The 24,892-nt window shown below is 39.1% G+C and overlaps 1 protein-coding gene across 1 annotated transcript in view; it reads left to right on the top strand.

Moving 5' to 3' along the window:
• Positions 1–3,997: 3,997 nt before the first annotated feature.
• Positions 3,998–24,892, top strand: part of FARSB (phenylalanyl-tRNA synthetase beta subunit) — a 52,127-nt gene continuing 31,232 nt past the window's right edge. The window contains exons 1-14 of the mRNA XM_006763394.2: positions 3,998–4,098; positions 8,092–8,147; positions 9,356–9,510; positions 10,122–10,191; positions 10,778–10,893; positions 14,096–14,246; positions 15,189–15,297; positions 16,384–16,454; positions 18,114–18,175; positions 19,070–19,121; positions 22,778–22,839; positions 23,083–23,290; positions 23,758–23,838; positions 24,644–24,736. Of these exons, the coding sequence (XP_006763457.1) occupies positions 4,041–4,098; positions 8,092–8,147; positions 9,356–9,510; positions 10,122–10,191; positions 10,778–10,893; positions 14,096–14,246; positions 15,189–15,297; positions 16,384–16,454; positions 18,114–18,175; positions 19,070–19,121; positions 22,778–22,839; positions 23,083–23,290; positions 23,758–23,838; positions 24,644–24,736 (1,344 nt within the window). The 5' untranslated portion in view covers positions 3,998–4,040. The remainder of the gene's footprint in view (positions 4,099–8,091; positions 8,148–9,355; positions 9,511–10,121; positions 10,192–10,777; positions 10,894–14,095; positions 14,247–15,188; positions 15,298–16,383; positions 16,455–18,113; positions 18,176–19,069; positions 19,122–22,777; positions 22,840–23,082; positions 23,291–23,757; positions 23,839–24,643; positions 24,737–24,892) is intronic.

Raw genomic sequence — 24,892 nt, 5'->3', positions numbered from 1 at the left:
GTACACATTAGTTATTCTTTCACAATGCAGTCATTTTGACTGCTTTTGGGCAATATAGGTATATACTAAATTTCAGTCTTTCTAGTGTTAAGAAGAGGAAGAGGAAGCAAAAGGTAAAGATACAAATTATGAACAACAAATACACATCTATCAACAAGTGAATCTAAAAATCAAGTGAATACATAATCTGATGAACAGAATGAACTGGTGATTATAATAGAATCAGGGGCATAGAAAGGGAATGGACTGACTATTCTTGGGGTGAAAGGAGTGTGGGGGATGCGGGAAGAGACTGGTCAAAAATTGTACACCTATGGATGAGGACAGTGGGGGGCGGCGGTAAAGGCATGGGGGTGAGGTGGGAACTGGGTGGAGGGGAGCTATGGGGGGAATAAAGAGGAACAACTGTAATAATCTGAGCAATAAAGATTTATTTTTAAAAGAAACAAAAAAATTTAAAAGTAAATCATGTTTCTCTCTCTCTCTAAAATCAATCAATAAACTTTAAAAAACCCATGACCTATACTTGGGATAATAATGAAATAAAACCATTTTTGAACCTTCAAAAGAAAAACCATAACCTAAAATGCAGAATCCCTAAAGGAAATTAATTATAAGTTAAACTAAAACTTTGAAAATAAAGTTCTTTATGAAAAAATAACTTAAAACAAATCAAATATTAAGTATTCCTATTGTGTTTCTACTCATCTATAGGCCACGAAGCATTTGTCTCCCTCACCCCTAAAAAGAGTGCCACATTCATCTCTTGTTTCTCACCTTCATGTTTACTTTCTTACTACACATACATGGAGGTATACCAGGATAAACAGAACATTACTTATATTTTTGAAACTCTTTGTATCCCAACCTCCCAGGCTGTCCTTTACATCCCATTCAGAACTAATTAGCCTCAGATTTTATGTTTATCATCCCTCCCCCCCTTTTTTTTAAAGAGAGAAGGGGGAGGGAGAGGGGGTGGAGAGAGAGAGAGAGAGAGAGAGAGAGAGAGAGAGATTGATTTGTGTGTTTTTTTTTCACTTTTTTAAAAAAAATGCATTCATTGGTTGCTTCCTGCATGTGTCCCAACCAGAGATCAAACCCACAACCTGCCACAACCTTGGCTTATTGGGATGACACACTAACCAACTGAGCTACTCAGCCCTGGCTCATCTCTTTTCCTTTTAGTTGTGATGTCTATTTATATATCCCTAGACGATATCCTCTTTAAATTCTTTATTGATTGAGTGATTGATTGATTAGTTTTAGAGAGAGGAGGAGTGGGGGGGAAAGAGAGAGATATTTGTTGTCCCACTTATTTATGTATTCATTGGTTATTTCTCATATGTGCCCTGATTGGGGATCAAACCTGCAACCTTGGCATCTCTGGACAATGCTCTAACCAACTGAGCTACCCAGCCAGGGCTATTTCATTATAATTTTAATTTGCACCCCTCTACTTTCTAATGCATGGCGATTTTTGTGTGTGTTTATTAGCTAGCCTATCTTTCATTTCTAGGAAATGCTGCCATTTCATTCTTGCTCTCAGGCTGGCCCTAAAATTAGATGAGAGAAGCACCTACCTACATTTTGTGATAGTCTATCTCAACATTTTCCAAGTATCTTTCCTATCAGTCAGCCAGTTCTCTTTGTGATGAGCACTGGTGGCCTAGTTTTTCCTTTTCCACTAGAATAGCTAGTTATAGAGAAGGTACAGAGCACCTGTGCGTGTTCAAGGATGAAAAGCAGGAAGGATGAGATGGGGCATGTAGGGGATTAGAACAAAATGCCTCTGGGTAGTCTAAGAATACCAGGAAACTGACTAGGAGAACAGATAATAATAATGACAGCTGCCCAATTTCTAGGAGCTATGGCATAAGAACTATATTAGACATTTATGAGTATTATTTCTAACCCTTACAATAATCCTTTAAGGTGTGTATTATTATCCCTACATTATAGAGAAGGAAACTGAGTTTCAGCAGCTATAGAACACTTTGGAGTGCTCAGAGGAGAGCAGGATAGCATGCAATAATTCCAAAAGTCCTTTATTAATTAATTGAGCACTGAGTACCAATTTGGGGGCATAGAGTTGTATTTAGCATTGAAAATGTATGTCATTAATGGGGACTCCGCCACTCTGTTATTCTGGGCACTGGGAAGAGCCTGCCTGCAGCCATGGAGGGAAGCTACTAATATAGTGGAAAACTACTTGACCGGCCATCAGGGAGGCCTAAATCCAACCCATCTGCTGCCCCCTCACACGAATGGCCTGGAAGGCCAATTCACTGTACAGTAGAGAAAAGGGCAAGACCGCGCCCCCCATCCCCCCATGGAACTGCCTCAGCTCTGCCTGAGAGTTGGGTGGTTCAGATAGCATGTGCCGCAGGTACATTATCTGTGAAATCGGGATAGTGGTGATACGGAATTTTTGGACTGGAACCCGGATTCTTTGTCCGCCGGAGTCGAAGAATGAATCCAGGGGCAGAAGGTAGTATAGCAAAGGTGGAAATTTACTAAAGAACAAATACATACTCCCATGTGGGGAAAGGGAAGAAATCTCACAGCACAGACTCCCACGTGGGGAGTGGGAAAGGGTCCTACCGACTTCCTATTTCCAGGGTCTATAAAGGCTGCAGTTCCTGTGCCCTGATATCCCCTCTGATTGGTCAATATTCCCGTTCAAATTGGTTACTACAGTAACTCCTGAGGCCCTCCTCCTTCATTATCCTCCTATTGCCTCTGGCCTTTCTTCCCCCTTCTTTATTTTGTAAATATAGGGCTATTTTGGCTACTTCCAGTAACTGCCTGGCTTCCTTGTGTGATGGAAATGGACCTTCTCTCAGTCTGTAGCCCTGTTTTTTTTCCATGGACCCCAATTCTAAAAATTCCCTAAGCCTGCCTCTACGCCCCTAAAATTCCTCTTTCAGCGGTAGTACCTACTCAGTGTGTAAGTTCTCAGGGCTGCTGTAACAACTTACCACAGACTTGGTGGCTTAAAACAAAGAAATTTGTTCTTACAGTTCTGCAGACCAGACGTTCAAAATCAGTTTCTCTTGGCTAGAATCCGTGTCTAGAGACACCGCAGGCGGGTTGCAGAGGGCTCGGGGAGAATCCCCTCGCCTTTTCGGCTTCTGGGGCCTCCTGGTACTACTGGCCTTGTGGCTGCACCGCTCCGCGCGCTGCCTTCTGGGTGCATGGTCTGCCTCTTCTCTTGTGAAGGCTAACCCCTACCGGTAACACTCTGTTGGTCAGATTTCCCACTGCCTCCTTCTTATAACGGCCCGTTCCCATCATCCAGGATACTCTCACCATTTTGCAATCCTTCACCTGCAAAAAGACTCTTTCTACTTAAGGCAGCATTTATAGGTTCTAGGGTTTAGCCCTAATATCTTTGGGGCGGGGCGTGCTTATTCAGCCCATTCCACTCAGAATTGTTATGAGGAAATCTGCTAAGGCCGGTAGAGCACTGAGCATAGCATTGGCCCATGGGCAGCACGGGGTAAATATGAGGCCTCCGTTACAGGGCCGCTGCAAGGCTGAAACAGAGCACAGCGACAGTACTTAGAAGTGTACAAGGGAGACTGTAACAATGACCGAAAGGCTGAGGTCTGTGATAGACCCTCCCGCTGCCTCAGACACCGGCCAGTCACGTGCTCCCCACCTCCCCGCCCGGATTCTCCGAGTCGAGGCCCCGCCCCTTGCTATGCACCCACCCCTCTTGCACCGCCCATCTAGTTTGCGGAGCATTACAGGCGTGAGGACTTTTGCAGTCTGTCTGGACTATTGCCCATCAAATCGTAGCCTATTTTATTCAATTATTTCTCCTTCACCAGCCTGTAGGTTATTTATCCAAAGCTTCTAGTTTTAATGAGCTTAATAGTGGCAATTTATTTGCTTTCAGATGAAAAAGAAAAGCAGAAGCTGTTAGAAAAAGACAGGCAATATTTAAGACAGCCCGTAGGGGAGGGGCTGGGATCTGCGTACTTGGGTCCCTGAGGCCTGGACCGCTCGCCGCGCAGGCGCAGTGGATCCTACTCACCATGCCGACTGTCAGCGTGAAGCGCGATTTGCTCTTTCAAGCCCTCGGCCGGACCTACAGTGAGTGCCGTCCCATAGCTTGTGCCTCCCCGCGGAGGCTGAGACCCCTCTCCAAAAGGGCTTCGTGGCCATGGTCGTACAGTTTGACACATTCTGGCATCCGGCGGTCGGGGGTCGGTGTGGCTGCCGGCCGGAGTGGCGGCCTGGACTGATGTAACCTCAGAAGCGGTCTTGCCTGGGCTGCCTTTGCCTCACCCACACGTGCCCGGCTCGCCGTGTCATTCATTCAGCCTTCTCGGCTGGAGCGCCTACTCCCGGTGCCAGGGAACGCATGGGAGTGCAGCCGGGTTGCATCCCGAGTGTAGCTAGCTGAGCGCACTAAGAAGGGAAACATGGGGACGTTCATGAGGGGTAGTAGAAGGGGTAGTAGAAGTTTGAGCAGCGGGGCTGACGGCATCTGTTTTGTTTTATGTTGTTAGTATTTACTGAGCGCCTGGTTGGGTGCTAGGCACTCTTCTAAGCGCTTTGAGAATACAGCGGTGCAGATGACCCATAAGGCCCACTCACGCTTTCTGACAAGGGAGGCAAACAGTAATTAAGCAGCACATAAGTAAAATGGTTTTCGGAGAATATTAAATTCTAGCAGGGAAACAAAAGAAGATACTGTGCACAGAATAGCATTAGACAGGGTGGTAACGTTTGAGCTGAGACCTGAACGACTAGGAGGCTATTCGATGGGCTTAGTCTTCATGCTATTCTTCATCTCTTTTCAGTTCTAAAGAGAATATCATTTTTTTAAAAAAAATGTGGGGGAATAATAAGTACAATTATCAGCCACCATAGATACAGCAGTTGAAATTACATCTGTCCACCCCATGATTATCAGCTCGTATAAAGATTGTATGTAGCGACTTGATTGGCGTTATCTTTGGTTTTAGAGCTCAATATGGTAACAAATCCCTAGTCGGTTTAACAGGTACTCCTAGAAAAATATGTTACTGTGAAAATAAAGTTAATAAAAATGTTTTTATTGATTTTTATAGAGAGTATAGAAAAAGAGCGAGAGAAACATGGATGTGAGAAACATCAATAGTTTGCCTCCTGTATGCACCCCCACCGGAGATGGAACCTGCAGCCTGGGAACGTGTCCTGTCTGGGAATCAAACAGCAACCTCTCCATGCACAGGACAATGCCCCAACCCACTGAACCACACTGGCCAGGACAAAATAAAGTTAGCTTTTAAAAACGGTTTTAAAAGAGAGAAACATTGATCAGCTGCCTCCTGCACACCTCCTACTGGGGATGTGCCCGCAACCCAGGTACATGCCCTTGATCGGAATCGAACCTGGGACCTTTCAGTCCGCAGGCCGACGCTCTATCCACTGAGCCAAACCGGTTTCGGTGGTACTGTGTAGTCTTGAAGTGTTATTCTCCCTAGAGTTCTGCCATGAGTCCCTAAAAATAGAGGTAATACTACCCCTGCCCTCTGAACTTGGCTCTAACTCCCTATACTTTTTATTTTCTAATTTGCTTATTTATATTTCTCACCCATCCTTTTAAATCATATTCACACTAATGGTATATAGTATACCAGATTTGCATAAGGTGGTATGTGGGCAAACGACATCGATCAGTTCTCACCAGGTATTCATCTCTGGAAAAGAAATAAATAAATAATCCAGGTTTCAAACATTGGTGAGATTATTTATTGTCACTTGATGTTTTAATATACTCTCTAGCTGCCCTCTCCCGTTTGTTTCATATTGAGAGGTTGGGTAAGCTTGATTTTCCACAAATTTCAGTCAGAAAGATGTTGAGATATACTTCAGACAAGACAGAAAGAATAGTCTTTCATCATTAGTTTATATTTCATGTGTTTTCCCTTGTAATTTTTTAACTGTTATTTTGGTTGAGGCTAAAATCGGAAAAGCAGCTCTGGCTGGTGTGGCTCAGTTGGTTGGGTGTTGCCTCTGGCTGGGTCCTCAGAAGGGGGCGTGCAGGGCAGCTAATTTGTGTTTTGCACTCATATCAATGTTTTTTGCTCTGTCTCACTTCCCCTTTCTCTAAAAATCAATAAAAAGTCCTTAAAAAGAAAAGAAAAGGAGAAGCATGTGTGGCAAGCACCTGGTTTTCAAGTAACGTGGATCCATTTTGTTTATTACCCTTTTTTTCTTTTTTAGGCTGGCTTTTTCCTTGTTTTCAGATAATGCCTCATTCACTCTTTTCTATTCCCATGCCCTTTTTTTCAGTCCCTCCAAGGGTTGCTTTTTGTCTGTCCTAAATCCCACTGTTTCTAATTATTGCTTTTCTTTTTACCCCCTCTTTGCTTGTCAAGGACATGTCTAAAGGTGCTTTTCTTGCTCTGATCATTTGGGCCTTCTGGGGCAGTTTCATCTCCTTAGTCTACCTTTTTCTATTGTCTTTTTGCTCAGATGTTTTCCTCTTGCCATTCACTTTCTTGTTCATGGATTTATTGTCACTCTTCAATTCTAGTTCTGTTCTGCTTTGCTGTAATTGCTGGCAATACTGTCAGAGCTACCTGTGTATATCATACAAACCTCTAAGATGTATTTACTTAGGTGTGTCATTTTCTTACAGGGAATTATTAATCATGATTTTATTGCTGTTTTTTTCTTCTAAGCTTGTGAAGTACAGCTGGAAGTATTACAGATATACTGTACTTTGCTTTATTGCAGTTCACAGATTTTTTTTTTTTTTTTTTTTTACAAATTGCTGCTTTAATCAAGGCCTCACTGTCTCACCTGTACATTGTAGTGGCATCCCTGCTCCAATCCCTCTGCCACCCTTACACCATTCTTTAAAATGCAGATCTAATGATGCTTTTGCTCAGCTGAAAATCCGTTAGTGTAACTCCCCATTGCCAGGAGGCAGGACGGAAGGCAAGCCCCTGGGGGTGTTATGACATGACTTCTGTCTACTAGTACTTGTTCAGTCCCATCTCTTCTTGACATGAACCTTATGCTTCATCTATATTGAACTTTCCAAATTTGCCATGCTGTTGTCTCCCTACAATCTGCCTAATGAATGCATCCTTTTTTTTTTTAAGCCTTACCTGACCCTAAGTGGAGCTGATTACTTCCTTTGGGTCATCTCTGTACCTTGCACTTAACTATATTTACACATCTGGTGTTTTTACTAGAGTAGGAGACAGTTAACATAGGAGTTGTGTTTTCATTATCTTTGTAGCCCTGACACTTGGTACAGTGCCTGGTATATAGTAAGTGCTCAATAAATGTTTGTTAAATTGATTTAATATTGGGATCTGGAATCTTAAGGCCAGCCTTTCACTAGAGTATACTACTGGTAATGATGCTTTGTGTTCAATTTTTGGTAATGAGCAAAACCTAGAAATGCTGTATCAGGTAGCAGAGTAAAGTAGAATATAACTTAAAATAAGGAAGAGAACAATTAGTTGTTGCAGAGTTACTGCATTTCAGGGCACTGTGACAGGCCCATTATTTTCATGAACTTAATTAAAAATTTTCCAATAGTTGCATGCTATACATAAATGTCTGCAAAATGCTACTTTATGGATGAGGCATTTTAATCCACTTTATGGAGGAGGCATAGGAATTAGAAAGTTTATGTAAGGTTCCAAACTCCAGAGCTAGTAAGTGGGATAGTCAGAATTCAAATTCTGATCGGCTTGCCTCCAAAGCCAACTGTAGGCTGCCTCATGAGAATTTTGAATGATAGGATTTATATGACATTTCAATGTGTTGGGTCTGTAATTTGGAGCCTACCCATTGATCCCTATTTAATGGGTTTTTCTTCTAAGTAAATGTAAACTTCCCAGTTCTGGTAACCCAATTCCATAGTTGATGTTAGATGAATCAGCCCTTTAATAAAAGTTTTGTGTGTTTTTTCTTATTTTTAAATTTTTTGTTCAAGCATTTTTTGTTAAATGGTGACATTTGATGACTGATACTTAGTTTGCTTGGTGTAAGGCAATTAATAAGGAAAATGCAGTTTCTACACAGTTCATTTATGCTGATCAGATTAAAGCAATATCCTTTTTTCCCCCTCCCTAGCTGACGAAGAATTTGATGAACTATGTTTTGAATTTGGTCTGGAACTTGATGAAATCGTATGTATTGGATGTTTATTTTTCCAATATTTTGTGTTTAAGCCCATTTTTCAGATGTTTACTATAGTTTATTTTTGTTACACTTGTGGGCCATGGTGATTCCTGTGTTAAGAGGCTAAGCTCTGGTTCTGAGAGTGTTGCTTTGCTTAAAATCTCACAAGGGGTTCATGCCTTTTTCTGTGTGCAGTCACCACATGTTACCTGGCTAGTACTGTGGAGAGGGGTAGACATCTCAGGTAACCCTAGAATCAGAGTGAGCTCTGGCAGTGAGGTGCCTTATTGCAGATTAACCATATAGAGAGGGACCTGGGAAGCGGTGGAAATGCTGCTTCAGCCCGAGTTGCTGTCTCCTTGGCTTCTGGCTCCCCCTTCTTCACTTCTCCGATCCCCAGCCCCACCTTCCTCCATGCATACTCAACCAATGTTAATTCATCCCTAGGTCATTACTGTATATACTCTATGTTGATCTTCTAAAATGATTTATTTTTGAAGAATGGCTTATAGAAATGTTTATGAAGCATTTTTCTAGTTTTTTAAATTATGTAATGATTGAAATATTTTTAAAATAGCTTAATTTACAAAATATATCCACTAATATTGATTATATAGTAAAGACTTACTTATTTTTTAAGCCTTTTATCTTATTGATCTATTCAGTGTTTTATAACACTATAAAGTTAAAAAATTGTCAGGCTGACAAAAATGTTCATTGTCTTGCTTTGTTTTTCCTGCTGTGCCTTTACTAATATTACAGGAAGATTTTTTTACTTTAATAAGCATCTTTATGCTTGAGAAGTTGGCTAAGATTTCTGTAGTTTATATTAAGTTGCTATCAATAATTTAATTAGACCTCAAAATTAAGTTGGAGGTTGTGCAGTAAGAACTTTGGACTAGATATCAGAAAATTTGAGTAGTAGTTGGAGCTCCCACGATCACTAGCTGTGTAGCCAGTGACAATTACATTGCCTGTCTGGGCCTCACATATTAGTCTCTTTGGGCCTCATATATTAGTCTCTTTGAGAGAGAGAATATGAATGAGAATGCTAGATGTGTGAGCTCAGTAAAAGTCATTTTTTATGTTTGTTGCAGATTATAATATGCCTATGTTTTGTTGCAGAAAATAATATATGTAATGTAAGTACTGCTTTATAGTGCTGACAACTACTTTTGCCAAAGAATTTCATTTTATTTTATTGTGCTTGTTTTAGACTTCTGAGAAGGAAATTATAAGTAAGGAACAAGGTAATGAAAAGGCAGAGGGGGCATCTGATGTTATTCTTTACAAAATTGATGTCCCAGCCAATAGATATGATCTCCTATGTCTGGAGGGATTGGTCCGAGGACTTCAAGTCTTTAAAGAAAGGTAAGGGTATATATTCATTAAATACTTTGCCAAATTGGATGTTTTTTCTTTGCCTGTCATTGTTTTAAGTTTCTAGGAAAAACCTTGTTGGACAGGCACACAGCTCTAGGTCTGGCAGTGGTCCTCAACCTTCCTAATGCCACGACCCTTTAATACAGTTCCTCATGTGGTGGTGACCCCCAACCATAAAATTATTTTCATTGCTACTTCATAACTAATTTTGCTACTGTTATAAATTGTAATGTAAATATCTGATATGCAGGATGTATTTTCATTATTCACGACCCACAGGTTGAGAACCGCTGGATAGAGGGATGATTAGTGGGTGAGATTCATGTAGATTGTAGCCCTTTGAAACTTTATCTGAGTATTGAGTCATAGCCTTTCATTTGGGGAACATATTTTAACAGTGAAGTGGTTAATGGTTTTATGGAGAACTTTATATGTTAAAAAGTTTGTTAGTTTGTGTGTTGTTGTTTTTTATATTCAGTTCAAATTTGATTTCCTGTAACTTCAGCCTATTGTTCATTTTGTTTACACAGCAGAGAATATACTTAAGTTATCAAATGGTTTGGTTAACAATGAGCAAGTTTGTTTTAATATTATTTTAGGATAAAGGCTCCAGTATATAAACGGGTAATGCCTAACAGAGAAATCCAGAAATTGATCATCACAGAAGAGGTAATAGGTTAAAATCTTATTTTCCTTTAAAAACGGTTTCTTTTGTGTATATATCAGTAATGTGGGATGGAAAAAAGAACAAAGCTGAATCTTTTGCCAAATATAATTAATTTGATCATTTGCTAAAATGAATGTATATTTAACCTTCTAGTTTTTAAAAACTGTCAATTTGTTTATATTAAGCAATGAAAGGGACAAAGCATTTGTTTTGGAAAATAACATCCAAATATTTATTTAAAATATATTTGAGATGTAATTGTTTAAATTGTGGTACAGTGATAAAATTAAAAAATTAACTTTTGAGGGAGGTTATTTTGGTAAAAAAATATCAACTAGAGCAAACTACTTAAAAGTTAACTTTTTCTCATTTAGTAAATTTTCAGAATTCTTACTGAATGGAAATTCTATGAGGACAATGACTATGTCTCTTGTCACCACTATGTTTTATTACTTGAATGAATGACTATATACTTTTTGAATGAAAATGTGTGATAATGTCAAGAGTGCCGCTAACTTTCTATTACAAAATGTTATTACAAAGAAAAGCCTTCATACTTACCATCTCTAATGACATGATTAATTTCAGACAGCTAAAATACGCCCTTATGCTGTAGCAGCAGTTCTCCGAAATATAAAGTTTACTAAAGATCGCTATGACAGCTTCATTGAACTTCAAGAGAAGTTGCATCAGAACATTTGCAGGTTTGTGGTTGCATTTTCTTTTCTCCCTACCTTCCCTTCTCCTCGTGTCACTTTATCTCTCCATTCTTCCTCTCTCTCCTTCTTCCTGCCTTTTCTGTTTCCCTCCCTTTTTCCTTCTTCATATACAGATTTTTTCAAAGCTTTTCTAAAGTAATAAAATGTGAGAGTGACAAGGTTAAATTTCCTTTGCCAGACAACTAATTATTATTGCTTATAAATAGTGTGTGCATGGGAAAATAAGATATATTTTGATTACTGTATAGGACCAATATCTAGTCCTAGAAATTTACTTGGTTTTTGTGTTTTGGTTCAAATCATTAGTAGTGGATTATACTTTTAAATAATAAACCATGGTAATTTGAAGTATGATCTTCATTTTTAAAGTGGGAAATTTTTGGCTTGGATGCACTTTTTGAGTGAGCTTAATTATAGATTGACAGATAAAACTGGAAACCTTTAAATGACCAAATTTTCCTATTGTATCTTTAACATTACTATACATTGTTTCCCGTCAGTATAGTGATCTTCAAACCTAAATATTTCCTGAACTGCTGAAGGTCAAGGAACGTAATGATGAGAGTACTTGAAATAATTTTAGTATTTCAAAATTGTAATGGAAATTACATATTTACTGATGATAACAAATATCAGGCTTGAGCTAATATGTCAACTTTGTTTGTGTTGGTTCTGAAATCCTATGTAATAATAGAGAAACATGGTAATTAACCGTAACTTTGCTACCCTTCCCATCGGCTAATCAGCGAGATATGCAAATTAACTGCCAGCCAAAATGGCGGCCGGCAGCCAGGCAGCTGAAGCAAACATGAGGCTTGCTTGCTCCAGTGATGGAGGAAGCCAAGGTTCCCCACCTGCTGCAGCCAAGCTCTGAGCTGCACTCTAAGAAACATTGTTGCAATTATAGAACCTAAACAAACCCCAGAAACCTGCTTTCAGCCAGCCAGGCCTCAGAGCTTAGAGCGGCCAGTGATGGCAACAGAGTTTCAATTATAGAATCTAAACAAACCCAGATACCTGATTTCAGCCGGCAACGGCCTCAGAGTGGAGCCAGCTCTCAGCTCCAGTGACAGCTATAGAAGGTAAATAAATCCCAGAATAAAAAAAAAAAGGGAAAAAAAAAAAGTTTCAGTCACCCACCAGCCTGAAAACGGCCCTCAGCCCCTCACCCAGACTTGTCAGGCAACCCAGTGGGGACCTCCACCCTGAAGGGGGTGTGACCAGCTGCAAACAGTCATCAGCCTGTCATCCAGGCTGGCCAGGCACCCAAATGGGACCCCCACCCTGATCTGGGACACTATTCAGGGCAAACCAGCCGGCCCCCACCCGTGCACCAGGCCTCTATCCTATATAGTAATTTTGGAAGCTCGGCCCAGCCACAATCCAGGCTGATGGCTGCCAGTACAGTGGTGGTGGTGGGAGCCTCTCCTGCCTTCTCAGCAGTGCTAAGGATGCCTGACTGCAGTTTAGGCCTGCTCCCCGCTGGCAAGTGGACATCCCCCGAGGGCTGCCCGAGGGATAGGATGTCTGATTGCCATCTTAGGCCCAATCCCCTGGGGAACGGGCCTAAGCCAGCAGGTGGTCATCCCCTGAGGGGTCCCAGACTGCGAGAGGGCACAGGCCGGGCTGAAGGATCCTCCCTCCCCCCCTAGTGCACAAATTTTTGTGCACCGGGCCTCTAGTCTATATATATAAAAGCCAAGCGACCAGAACGACCTGTTATGAGACCAGTCATTATGACGTGCACTGTGGCCCCTCCCCCTGCCAGCCCTGCCCCCCGGTTGGCTCCCCCCTATCCCCCCATCAAGGGTGGGGCCAGCCAGCCAACTTCCCACAGCCCCTCACCCAGGCCAGCCTGTCCAACCCAGCCCCCAATTGGCCTGATTGGGGCCAGGCCGGCAACACTCCACCTGTACACAAATTCATGCACTGGACCTCTAGTAAGCATATAACTCATTAAGTAAAGTAACACTTCCTTTTTGCTTGTCAACAATTCTGTTCAATTCAATGATATTCATGTTTTAGTCACTGGTCTTAGAGGTTGACCAAAATTTGGTTTCTTGCAAATCTTAAAAACTATTTCAGTGTTAATGTAATATGGACTTCAATAAAATCCTTAATTACTAATGCATTTTAATCCTTGATTACTAATGTATATGTGGTTATGCATAAATATGCAAATATATGCATATATACCTAAAACCAGGTTTAAGAAATCTTAAGAACACCATAAGTTCTGCCCAAGTTTCTCTCGTTGAATTGTCTGTTAGAAAGCTTAGAGCCAGCCCTGTCTTGTGTGGCTCAGTTGGTTAGGTGTTTTCCTGTGCTCTGCGAGGTCACTGGTTTCATTCCTGGTCAGGCCACATGCCCAGGTGTGGGTTCAGTGCCCAGTTGGGGTGTATACAGGAGGCAACCAATCGATGCTTCTCTTTCACATCGATGTTTCTCTCATTCTCCCTCTCCCTTCTGCTCTTAAAAAAAAAAAAAAATCAATAAAAACATGAAAAAAGAAGAAGAAAAGAAAGAGCCAAATTTGTGACCCTCCTTGGTAAGATGGTGGGCCTTTAGATTCTAATTTAATATTTATATTGTTCCTGGATCTATTTGATATCCTACTTCTATTTCTTTTCTCATTTGTAACTTATTATAAGTTCCTAAAATTACCTTAAATCCTTTGTAGATAAACTGTAGAACAAAGGAAATTAGTAGCTTTTGAACTTACCCTACACATTAAACTTTAAATGTAAATTCAGTCTTTTAAATTAAATTTTCTCCATTATTAATGTAGAATGTATTAATGTACAATGTATTAACATAGAAAAGTAAAAATACAGCAATTTGGTAGTTTAATAAAACGTTTACTTGAGGAAATGAGATTCAAAGAAGACAGAGGGAATGTTGGTTTGGAAAATGTCCTATGACATAGCACTTGGGAAAGTGTAGTGGCAAAGAATTTACTTCAGCTACTGAAATCATGTTTTGTTAGTAGCTTTATAATTTCTCATTACTTTTAATAGTTGTTTGAATTTTTTCCTTATACTCCTCTAAAGTTGCATAGAGCAACAGGCAATTTTAGGGAAGTGTCTAAAAATAATTTAAAAACACATAGTCTATGTTACCTTTAGAATTTCTGCTTTGGAATATTCAACTATTTTTCCTTTTTTTTTTTCCCTCTTTCAACATTTAGGAAAAGAGCGTTGGTTGCTATTGGTACCCATGATTTGGACACTTTGTCAGGCCCATTTACTTACACTGCAAAGCGACCTTCAGATATCAAATTCAAACCTCTAAATAAGACAAAGGAGTATACAGCCTGTGAACTGATGAATATATACAAGGTAAATTTTCTTCTATATTATGTAATAGCTCTGCATAAATCTTGAAATTCCTTCAAAGTCAAATCTTGGAATTCAAAAAATGTACTGAGTGCTTAAAAAAAAAATAGCAGTGTGTGGGCCCCAACACAGAGATACTGATTATTTGATCTAGAGGAGGGATACTGGGTATAGTTTTGTTTTATTATTACACTTTTATCCACTTGGATGATTTTAATTTGCACCTAGAGAATCATTGAAGTAAACCATACCACAATGTAATATTCATATTTGGGTATAATTAAACTCATGTAAGTAGAAGGAACAATAGATTTAGTTAGTGTTGTTGTTTTTTTTATGTGTGTGGGAAATACTATTACAAAATGTTTGCCTCCCATTAATATCATTTTATTGTATAATAGTGACAAGGAATTCAGTAGTCACTTTAAGAGTAGTAGTGGATATTGTTAGAAAAAAAGCAACTATTATCCTTGGCCTGATTGGCTAGTGATTTCTCCGATTTATTTAAATAATTTTTGCTTGTTTTTTCCTTTTTATTAAATTTATTAGGGTGACACTGCTTAACAGAATTATACAGGTTTCAGGTGCACAGTTCTACAATACATCATCTGTACACTGTATTGAGTGTTCACCACCCCAAGTCAAGTCGATTTGTGATGGTGTGTGTTTTATTTTAGATGACTCAGGCTTACCAGTGCAAATTTGTTTTCATTGTTGAAAATGGCTCAATTGTGTTTTCGTCTCTTCCCAGTGGGAGATGAGGCTGTATTAGGATGTTGAGACACTAATTTATATTAGCACCTTTAAAACTTAGAACTTTTTGTAATCTAGGGCACTTTTAATGTTTTTCTGACTCTTTACCTTCTTTTTACACTAGGTAGGTATATAAACTAATTACATTGATAGAAATAAAAAACTAATTTTGTTTGACTTAATTTTTTTCAGACTGACAACCATCTTAAACATTACTTACATATTATTGAAAATAAGCCCCTGTACCCAGTTATCTATGATAGCAATGGTGTTGTCCTATCAATGCCTCCAATCATCAATGGTGAGCTACTTCTTAAGCATCATCGATTTTTACTGTCTTATTCTTCAGTATTTCTGTAGAATTCTCAATAGAGTTGGCTGAATCGAATCAAATTAACTCTTAATCTGAGAATCTCACGTCTTTGGTAGATTTTTCTTGTAATAGTTCTTTCCATTCATTATTCAACAACATCTTACTTGGGATTTTTATAAAATTTATAAATGTGTAAGTATTCTTTTAAAAGAACATTTCTTTTTGATTTTAGAGAGGAAGAAGGAGGGATAGAGAGATGGAAACATCAATGATGAGAGAGAATCATTGATTGGCTGCCTCCTGCATGCCCCACACTGGGGATGAGCCCACAACCTGGGCATGTGCCCTGATTGGGAATGGAACCGTGACTTCCTGGTTCATAGGTCTATGCTCAACCACTGAGCCACGCTGGCTGGACTAGAAATATTTTTGAATGCTTTTCTCTAGATTTTTTTTGGTTTTAAGTAATTTACTTGGTTAAACTCAAAGTTGAATTCTGCTTTGTCTGTTTTATAGTTAAACTAAAACTTTTAAGCTGAATTTTACCCTCTTAACTCTTCTGAAGGCTTTTTTGATGAGACAACTTGAATGTAACTACAAAATTTAATAATGTTGAAGCCATAGATGTTTGCTTTTCTTTTCCAATTTACATCAGCTCCAAAGCTTGGACTTTAGTAGTTATAGGGGTTAAGAATCTGGGCTCCGGAGGTAGCCAGATCCAGATCCAAATCTTAGCCTTGCTGCTTACTACTTTGTGATCATGGTCAGTGAGCTTTATCTCTCAATCTTGGTTGTCTCTCTGCAACTCTGTCATAGAGTTGTGGTGAAGATGAGATGAGATAACCTCTGCTAAGTGCTTGGCATAGCTCCTGACACATTGAATACACTCAGTAAGGCCTGTTATTATTTTGTCTTTATTCTGCAATGGAGCTTAAAATAAAAGTTGTATATCCCCTCACTTTGAGATGCTGGTTTATATTGTGTTCTAAATTAAAATGTAGTTTCTGTTTTGTAGAGCTTTTTATGCACTTATATTTCTGAAACTGTTTTGCTATTATTTTGTGTTCATTGTAGGAAACCATTCGAAAATAACAGTAAATACCAGAAATGTATTTATCGAATGCACAGGAACTGACTTTACTAAGGTAAATAAAACTTTTTTTTATTTTTGTACTTTCGGATAGATTTTTACTTCTGGGTCAAGACTATATGGCTAAATTTAAAAATATGTTTATTTTGGCCGAAACCGGTTTGGCTCAGTGGATAGAGCATCGGCCTGCGGACTGAAGGGTCCTGGGTTCGATTCCGGTCAGGGGCATGTACCTGGGTTGTGGGCAGTTCCCCAGTGGGGGATGTGCAGGAGGCGACTGATTGATGTTCTCTCTCATCGATGTTTCTGGCTCTCTATCTCTCTCCCTTCCTCTCTGTAAAAAACCAATAAAATATATTTAAAAAAAAAATATGTTTATTTTGAAGGTGGAAACATATTTTAGAAAATCAGAAAGATATATTCTATACTTCCGTTATGGTGCTTTCATCCAATCAACAAATGTTTAGTGAGCACCTGTACTGTCTTTTCAGTGCCAAGAATTCAGTGAGTTAATAATGAGTTACATGTTCCTTGACTTGAAGGAACTTGTCGTGGGAGAATTAACCACCTAGCTGTAAAACAGAAGAGGATAAGTATTGTAATATGATCTGTATAAATTATTTATCTTAGCTGGCTTAATTAAAATGCTGGGTAATTTGGTACCTGTGTGTATTTGATAAAAATTCTTTAAAAACGAACTGGCTATAAGGAAATTCTGTTTAACCATTAAAAAAGTGTTTATGCACATAATGACATCCAGAATATGTAGAATACTATTGTGCACTCAGTTTCAACCACTACATATATTGGATTAGATTGCTATGAAAGCTTTTTGCTACGGCATATGATTTCTTTATTCATGTTACGTAATAGAGTGAGATGGCAATTAAGCAACTTAAGAAAGGTAAACTTGAAAGGCAGGAGAAGGCTGGGGTATAGAGGCAGGTAAATGGCATTCATGTACATTTACAGAGTTGGAGATCATTGTAAGGTATTTCATTTATAACTTTTATGTACCAAATTTGCCTTGAGAAATAGTGTAATAATATATTAAAAGACATTTTTAAATTCATACATTAGGAGACTTTGGATATCTTTCTTGAAGCTGGTTTATAAGAGTAAAGTATATATAAAAGCAAGGCATATATCCTAATAAGGTTATTGTATTTTTTTCTAAACATATTTTTTTAGTTGGAAAAATTAAATTGTTTTGGCATTCACTATATCAGGCATTGCTCTCTGTGTAATACACACACACACACACACACACACTCCTCATAATAACCAAATGAGGTAGGGACTTTAATGATACTAAGGTACAAAGACAGTAAGTAACTTGCCCAGACTACTACTAAGTGGTGGTGGCGGGAGTCAGGCATCTGGCTGCAGAGACTTATGGTATTGATCTGTAGTTAACCATTGTCGCTCTCAAAATGTGGTGAATCCAAGGAAGAGCTGGGGGGAGTAAATGCTTTGTCTCAATTATGGATTGTACCTTTCAGAAAACAGCATAAATGCTAAACACTTGAAGATAAGGACAGGTCTAATTTAGCTCATAAGTGTTTATTCCATTCCCCCTTTTACAATGTGTGTATAGAGGTTCATTTTTAGATATTTGGGAACTAAATTATATTAAATATTCATTTCTGAGTGAAGAGAAAATACATACATTTATAAATTACCATAATATTTGTCTTGTCTTTTTTCTTTGCAGGCAAAAATAGTTCTTGATATTATTGTCACCATGTTCAGTGAATATTGTGAGAATCAATTTACGTAAGTTCACTTGGTGCCCTATTGTTTCTTCTGAAGGCAAAGCTCGAGGACCTGTGCTAAATATAAAGATGAAAAATGTGTTTCTGTAACTAGAACATGTAATCTCTTTGGGAGCTAAGACATATGCATAAATAATGTATAAAATAGAAAGTGATAAGTACTGTAAAAATTTTCAGTGTTTTGGCTGTTTGTAAGGGCAAGTTGCTCCTAGCTGAGGCAATCTGGGCAGGCCTCGTGGAGGCAATGAAATTTAAGCTGTGTTAAGGATCATTGAATTTGAGAATGTAAACATGAAGGAATAGCAAGAGGAAGAGCCAGACAAAGGTAGAGAAGTATATATCAGAGTATCCTATGTCCCATGTATATAGCAATAAGATTACTGTACTTTTTTCAAAGCTATTTTTTATTTAAGAAATATTTAACAAACTTATATGGCCCTTACTGTGTACCAAATCATAGCTTATTCTAGACTGATTATAATTCAAAATGTATAACTGTAGAAAGTAGGACTGAAATTGTATGAGCAGTATCAGTTGCTTTGTTTAAAAATTGATTTTAGTGGTTGTGTCAGTCAGCTTTTGTTGTGTAACACACCACCCTGGTAAAGCCTGGACTGTGTGTGTCTGTACTGGCAAGGAGTCCATAGAGAGTGCATGCTCTACAGGACTGGGAAACGTATCAAGTGGGTGCTGCCTGGAGAGACATGGGAGCCATAGGAGAGAGAACGGTAGAGTAAGGTTGTATTTAGGAGGATTAAACCAAAAGAGTGTTGGACTGTGAACAGTTTCAATATATGGAGGCTACAGTTGTAGACCAGGTGAAAGATTTGTCAACCATGCACATTTCTAGAATTTATGGATCTTCGTTTTCTTAAGTATTTTATTTTTTTTTCAGGGTTGAAGCAGCTGAGGTAGTTTTTCCTAATGGAAAATCATCTACTTTTCCAGTAAGTACTTAAGAAATGACTTGATGATGATGTGATAATAATAATGGTAATGGCTGTGGAGTGCTGCCTGTTTATCTGTCCATCCACCCACATGCCAGGAACTACACTATGTGCACTACATGGATATAATCCTCCCATTGACCCTCTGAGAGTGGGTGCTGTTATCATGCCCTTTTCTAGATGGAGATCCAGAAACCTTGAGATATTAAATAGTTTGCCTGTTACTGTTATAGGTGGGCCAGGATTTAAGCCTGGACAGTCCCATTTTAGCTCCTAACACACTATATTATACCTCAGCATTATTTGGCCATAATTTCTGTGATTTATTTTCTTATTAACTAGTTAAGTGGGTAATTCACAGTCTCACCCCTTTTAAGATTACTCATCCCTCCAAACCTTATTAGTCTCTTCACACTTGTTCAACACTGTAACTAAAAATAATGTAAACTAGCATTATTTTTAATTTGGGGCTTTTTCCCCTCAAGAGGGCTTTATAAATATAAAGATGTCATGTCTAATACATGCTATTCTTTCACATCTAAACGTGTCTCAGTCATTTTGTTAAGTGAGGCCATTCTTTGATGAGCTGGGGGTTTTTTTGTGTGTGTTTTGTTTTTGTTTTTTTCATTATTCCTCTGTCATTTACGAAATGTATTTTTCTAGAGTAGTTTCTACTATTAAAATAGCTTTAAAGTAGATCAAACCTGCCAAGATCAAAACCTCCCCTTCCTGATAGTATATAGAATCATCTTTTTTCTAGAGTATTAGTTATAATTCAAAATAAATGTATAATTGTAGAAAGCATGACTGAAATTATAGGCAGTGTCTTTTTTAAAAAAAATTATTTTAGTAGTTGTTACCAGTTAGCTTTTGTTATGTGACAAACCATCCCAAGAGTTAGTGACTTAAAATAACAAGGATTTGTTTATGTCATGATTCTGTTGGTCAATTGGGTAGTTCTTCTGGTCTGGCACAGTTTGGCTCACCTCTGCTGGGCTCGCTCCTGTGTAGCCCCTGGTTGGTAGGCTAACAGCTGGATGACCTGGGATGGCCTCTCATATGTCTGTTGTGGCTGTGGGGTCAGTAGGTCAAGTGTCTCTCATCATCCAGCTGATGGTGGTGCAGGATTCCCAGCAGCAAGAGAGCATGTCCGGTGCTCAGGTGCCTTTAAGCAGAACCAGTAATTCTGCTAGATCGAAAGAGGGTGCAGTAGACTCCAAGGCCATGGATACTGTAAGAATGTGGCCATTTATACAATCTACCACAGTAGTATTTGGGATTAGCTAGAGGTGCCTTTTTCGTCTGTTTTAAAATAATGTCTTATTTGAAAAAGTTCTTTTTCTTTTTAATATGAAGAATTGTCAAGTGTTAATAAAAGTGAAATATATACTTTCGGGAGGAAAAAGAAATATATCTTAAAATTTTGTTCACTTTTCTCCTCATGTAGCTAATTCCTTGAAATCATTTATTTTTATTATAAAGAGCTTTCTTAAATGTGAAATGGTGGACTTTCTGAAAAGGACTGCTATACCAGTGTTTCATTATTTATTTATTCACCTCTTTGTAAACTTAGACTAAGATAGATTGTCCTCCCAGAAAAGAATGAGCCTCTGGGGGAAACTAATTCTTCCTCACATGAAATAGCAGAGTTTCCCAAACACTTTGAAAATGTTTCCTAGTCTTCTGTTATCCTATATAATAAAAGCCTAATAAGCTAAGTGTCCACTTGACCGGTCGGCCGTTCAACCAATCAAAGCATAATATGCTAATGATATGCTAAGGCTGCTCAACCGCTCGCTATGTCATGCACTGACCAACAGGGGCAGACGCTCCGACTGGTAGATTAGCTTGATGCTGGGGTCCGGCCAATTGGGACTGAGTGAGATGGGCCATACACACCCTGGAGCCCTCCCATGGTCCCTCCCCGGCTGGCCAACCTTCTGCATTTCTCCCCGGCCCCGATCGTGCACCGGTGGGGTCCTTTAGCCTGGCCTGCGCCCTCTAGAAATCTAGGACACCTCAGGGGATGTTGGAGAGCCAGTTTTGGCCTGATCCCACAGGGGGAGTGCTGCTCAGCCAGAAGCGGGCTCATGTCTGGTGAGCACAGCAGCGGTGGCAGGAGCCTCTCCCACCTCCGTGGCAGTGCTAAGGATGTCCAATTGTTGGCTTAGACCCAGGGAGCGGGCCTAAGCCATCAGTTAGGCATCCCCCGAGGGCTTCTGGACTGCGAGAGGGCGCAGGCTGGGCTGAGGGACCCCCCCTCCTCACCCCTGTGAACAAATTTTGTGCACCAGGCCTCTCGTTTCATATAAAAGAATAGAGTTTGGAATAAGAGAACTAGAGGAGAAAAAGAGAACAGAGACACTAATTAATGGTTAATGCTGTGAGCTTTGGAATGAAGCTACCTGAATTTGTTTATTAATTTCTTCATTTGTTACTTCATGCATATATTTTTTAACTGTATACTGAGTGCTTATTATCTAAAAAGCATTTTTCCAAGCACTGGGAATATAGCCAGTGCTAGGATTAAGCAGCTTAACATTATTGTGACCTGGAGCTAGTTATTAATATCAAACTCATATTCCTTATCTGTAAAATGAGTATACTAATAGTGTCTGTTATGAGGATTAAGGTTATCTTTAAAGAGTATCTTGTCCTGTTAGCTCTTAGTAACAGTTCAGTAAAGGTTAGTTACTTTTATGCAGTCAGTAGCACCCAGTCCAGTGTTTCTCAGACTCTAATGTGCACTCAGCTAGGGATTTTGAGAACATTCCAACTCCGGCTCAGGGGGTCTGGTGTGCCTGCCCTGCGTGCCTGGTCTGACTCTAAGGGCCCGGGAGTCTGTCGCTCTGACGAGCTCTCAGGTGGTGCTGATGCTCCTGCCCGAGAACTGTATTTGGAATAGCAAGGCTCTGGCTCATTGTCCTGACCTGAGTCCAAACAGGTCTTAAAATTTATGGCCTTTTTGCCAATGGCAGTTACACTCTTGAGAGTAATTTAGTGATAAGAAATATTCATAGATGTGTTTCTAAAGTTACTGAAAAGCATGGATTTTATGTGTGTTTGTTCCTGCCTACCATGTAGAGTTACGTACAATTTGAAGACAACGAAGTACCAGTCCATGAGATGCTCTGGTCGTGCTGGCTCCTGGGGCAGCTTGAGAGCTAGCACTAGGGCACGGCTGCATTTCCCCGCCTGGAAGATGATAGGAAAGCAATGTCTCCTAACACTGCTGGACTCAGGAAGGGAGAGAACACTGTGGTACATGAATTACTCTTTCTTGGTCATAAACACCTACTTGCCTGAGATGAGACTGAAAATCTTCAGCAGGATTCATAGCATGTTAGCAATGATAAGTACACCACTGTTTTGTTGAAGAAAATGGTGACTGACCCTCTAAAAGAGAATACGGTTTGGCATTTGGTGCTCATTGTGAGCAGTTCTAGTAGTCAAGCAGGTAGAATGTTCTGATATGAACATGATGTAGCAGATTTGTTCCTCCATAATGTTTTGAATCACCAAGTATTTTCAGCATGTGGCTCTAGCGAGTTTCTTAGAAGGGAAATGAAACTGTAACAACAGCAAGTTGAAGTAGAAAATGGCTAAGGCTGCATCTTATGGGGATGATTTAAGCTTCTTAAACTCTTTCTCTTAAGGAACTGGCTTACCGAAAGGAGATGGTGAGAGCTGACCTAATTAACAAAAAAGTTGGAATCAGGTATGCTCTGAAAATTTCATCTATTTATTTATGGTTGGAGAGAATTCAAGAGTGAAGTGCACACAACACTATTTAATTTTTCCTGAAAGAATGCTGGGAGAGGGTTTTGATACCCTTTCAGAGTAAATGAAGTGATGATAGGACGTCTGTTAGAATTGAGAAAGAAGTAGGATTTTTAAGACAAAAAAGAGACATGTTTTAAATAATGCAGTGAAGTTTATGGTTTGTACATTCCTGTTTCAGAGAAACACCAGAAAATATTGCTAAGCTTTTGACTAGGATGTACTTAAAGTCAGAAGTCATTGGCGATGGGAATCAGATTGAGATTGAAATCCCTCCAACCAGAGCTGACGTTATCCATGCATGTGATATTGTAGAAGATGCAGCTATTGCCTATGGATATAACAACATTCAGATGGCTCTCCCGAAAACATACACCATAGCTAATCAAGTAAGATTGCACCCGTAAATAAACACTCCTTATAGTTAGAATCTGATTGTTGAATGCCAGAACATAGGAATTAAGCAGTATTTGGATGTGTTGTGCTATGAGGCATTTGCTATGGAGAGGATACAAAACAGATGCCCAGTTGATTAGAGTAAGTTGGAAACCTGTGATGACGTTCTTTGAAGAAAGACAGGTTTTGAGTGTACTAGTAGAGCCCTTGTTGAATCTCTAACTGGGAGATTCATTTTCTTAGCCTGGGCCTGGAGGCAGCAGCTCTGTGTGAGAGAGGTAAAGTGGGGTTTTGTATGTCTGTGTAGGTATATTGGGGTGGTGAGGGGGTGGAAGAGGGGTGGCACCAGCAGCATATTGGTAAGGATGGAAGGGTGGTTTCCTTTTATCACATGTTCTGTATAAATCTCTTTTTTAAAAATACAGATTTTATTGAGGTGAATTAAACTTTTCCCTCCCAGTTTCCCCTTAATAAGCTCACGGAACTTCTAAGATATGACATGGCAGCTGCTGGCTTCACTGAAGCACTTACGTTTGCTCTGGTATGTTTACATGCTCTCTGCTCAGCTGACTGTTGACTTTGAAATTGAATTGTTGATTCCAGGATTCCTTATATAAATTTATAAAGTCTAGATTACTAAAATTTCCAGGCTTTAAAAGAGTAACTTTGTTATTTGAGATGGTACAACTTTCTTATAAAGAAATGTTGGGAGATTTCTGTTTCTAATCATAGAAAAACATGAAGGACTAAAGTCTTCAATAACACATCGTAATGTATTTTATAGTTTCATGTGAGTGTTGATGGTTCATAATGAATTTCATAACCAAATTTATTAGGTTAGAATTATTAATCTTAATTTGGCTGTGCCTGTGTCCGCTAGATGCTGCTCTGGTTAAGGACTTGGGGACTTTTCCACATTAAATATATTCTTTGTCTTTGAACATGTTCCCAAGCATTTGCTTTGAGTTAAAAAGCTGACATAAAGGGCCGAAATTAGTAAATTAATTTTATTATAAAGGTGGAAATCCCCATCCCCTGGTAAGGCAAATGGGAGCCTAGCTTAGGAACAGCCCAAGTACAGACTATACCACCACTCTCATGTGAAAATTACTGTAGCTCTGTATCACCGCTCTGTATCATCGTAGAACTATTGATGTTAAATTGCATCTGCTGTGGGCCTCAGTTATTTGCTAAATGTTTATTCTTAGCTTAATCTTAACTCACTGATTTATATAGAGAAGCAACATTGTTATAAGACAATAAGTTGACTTACAGCATTTGATACTTCTTATATTAAATTTGGTGGTCACTTTTTCATATTGATCTATTTTGTATGCATTTCTTAGTGCTCCCAGGAAGATATTGCTGATAAACTTGGTTTGGATATCTCTGCAACTAATGCGGTCCATATAAGTAATCCTAAAACAGCTGAATTTCAGGTAAGAATTTTCAGTAGAGAAAGTACATAAGTTATGAAAAGTTTTTTCAGATATTATTATACCTCAAATGATATTGAAAAAAAATCTCTTGGATAAGTTATAGTTCAGGGGTGGGCAACCCCTGGCACGCATGCCAAACATGGCAACCCAGTAACT

Source organism: Myotis davidii, unplaced genomic scaffold, assembly GCF_000327345.1.
Source record: "Myotis davidii unplaced genomic scaffold, ASM32734v1 scaffold575, whole genome shotgun sequence".
Classification (NCBI taxonomy): domain Eukaryota; kingdom Metazoa; phylum Chordata; class Mammalia; order Chiroptera; family Vespertilionidae; genus Myotis; species Myotis davidii.
This window is presented reverse-complemented; position numbering and strand designations above follow the sequence as displayed.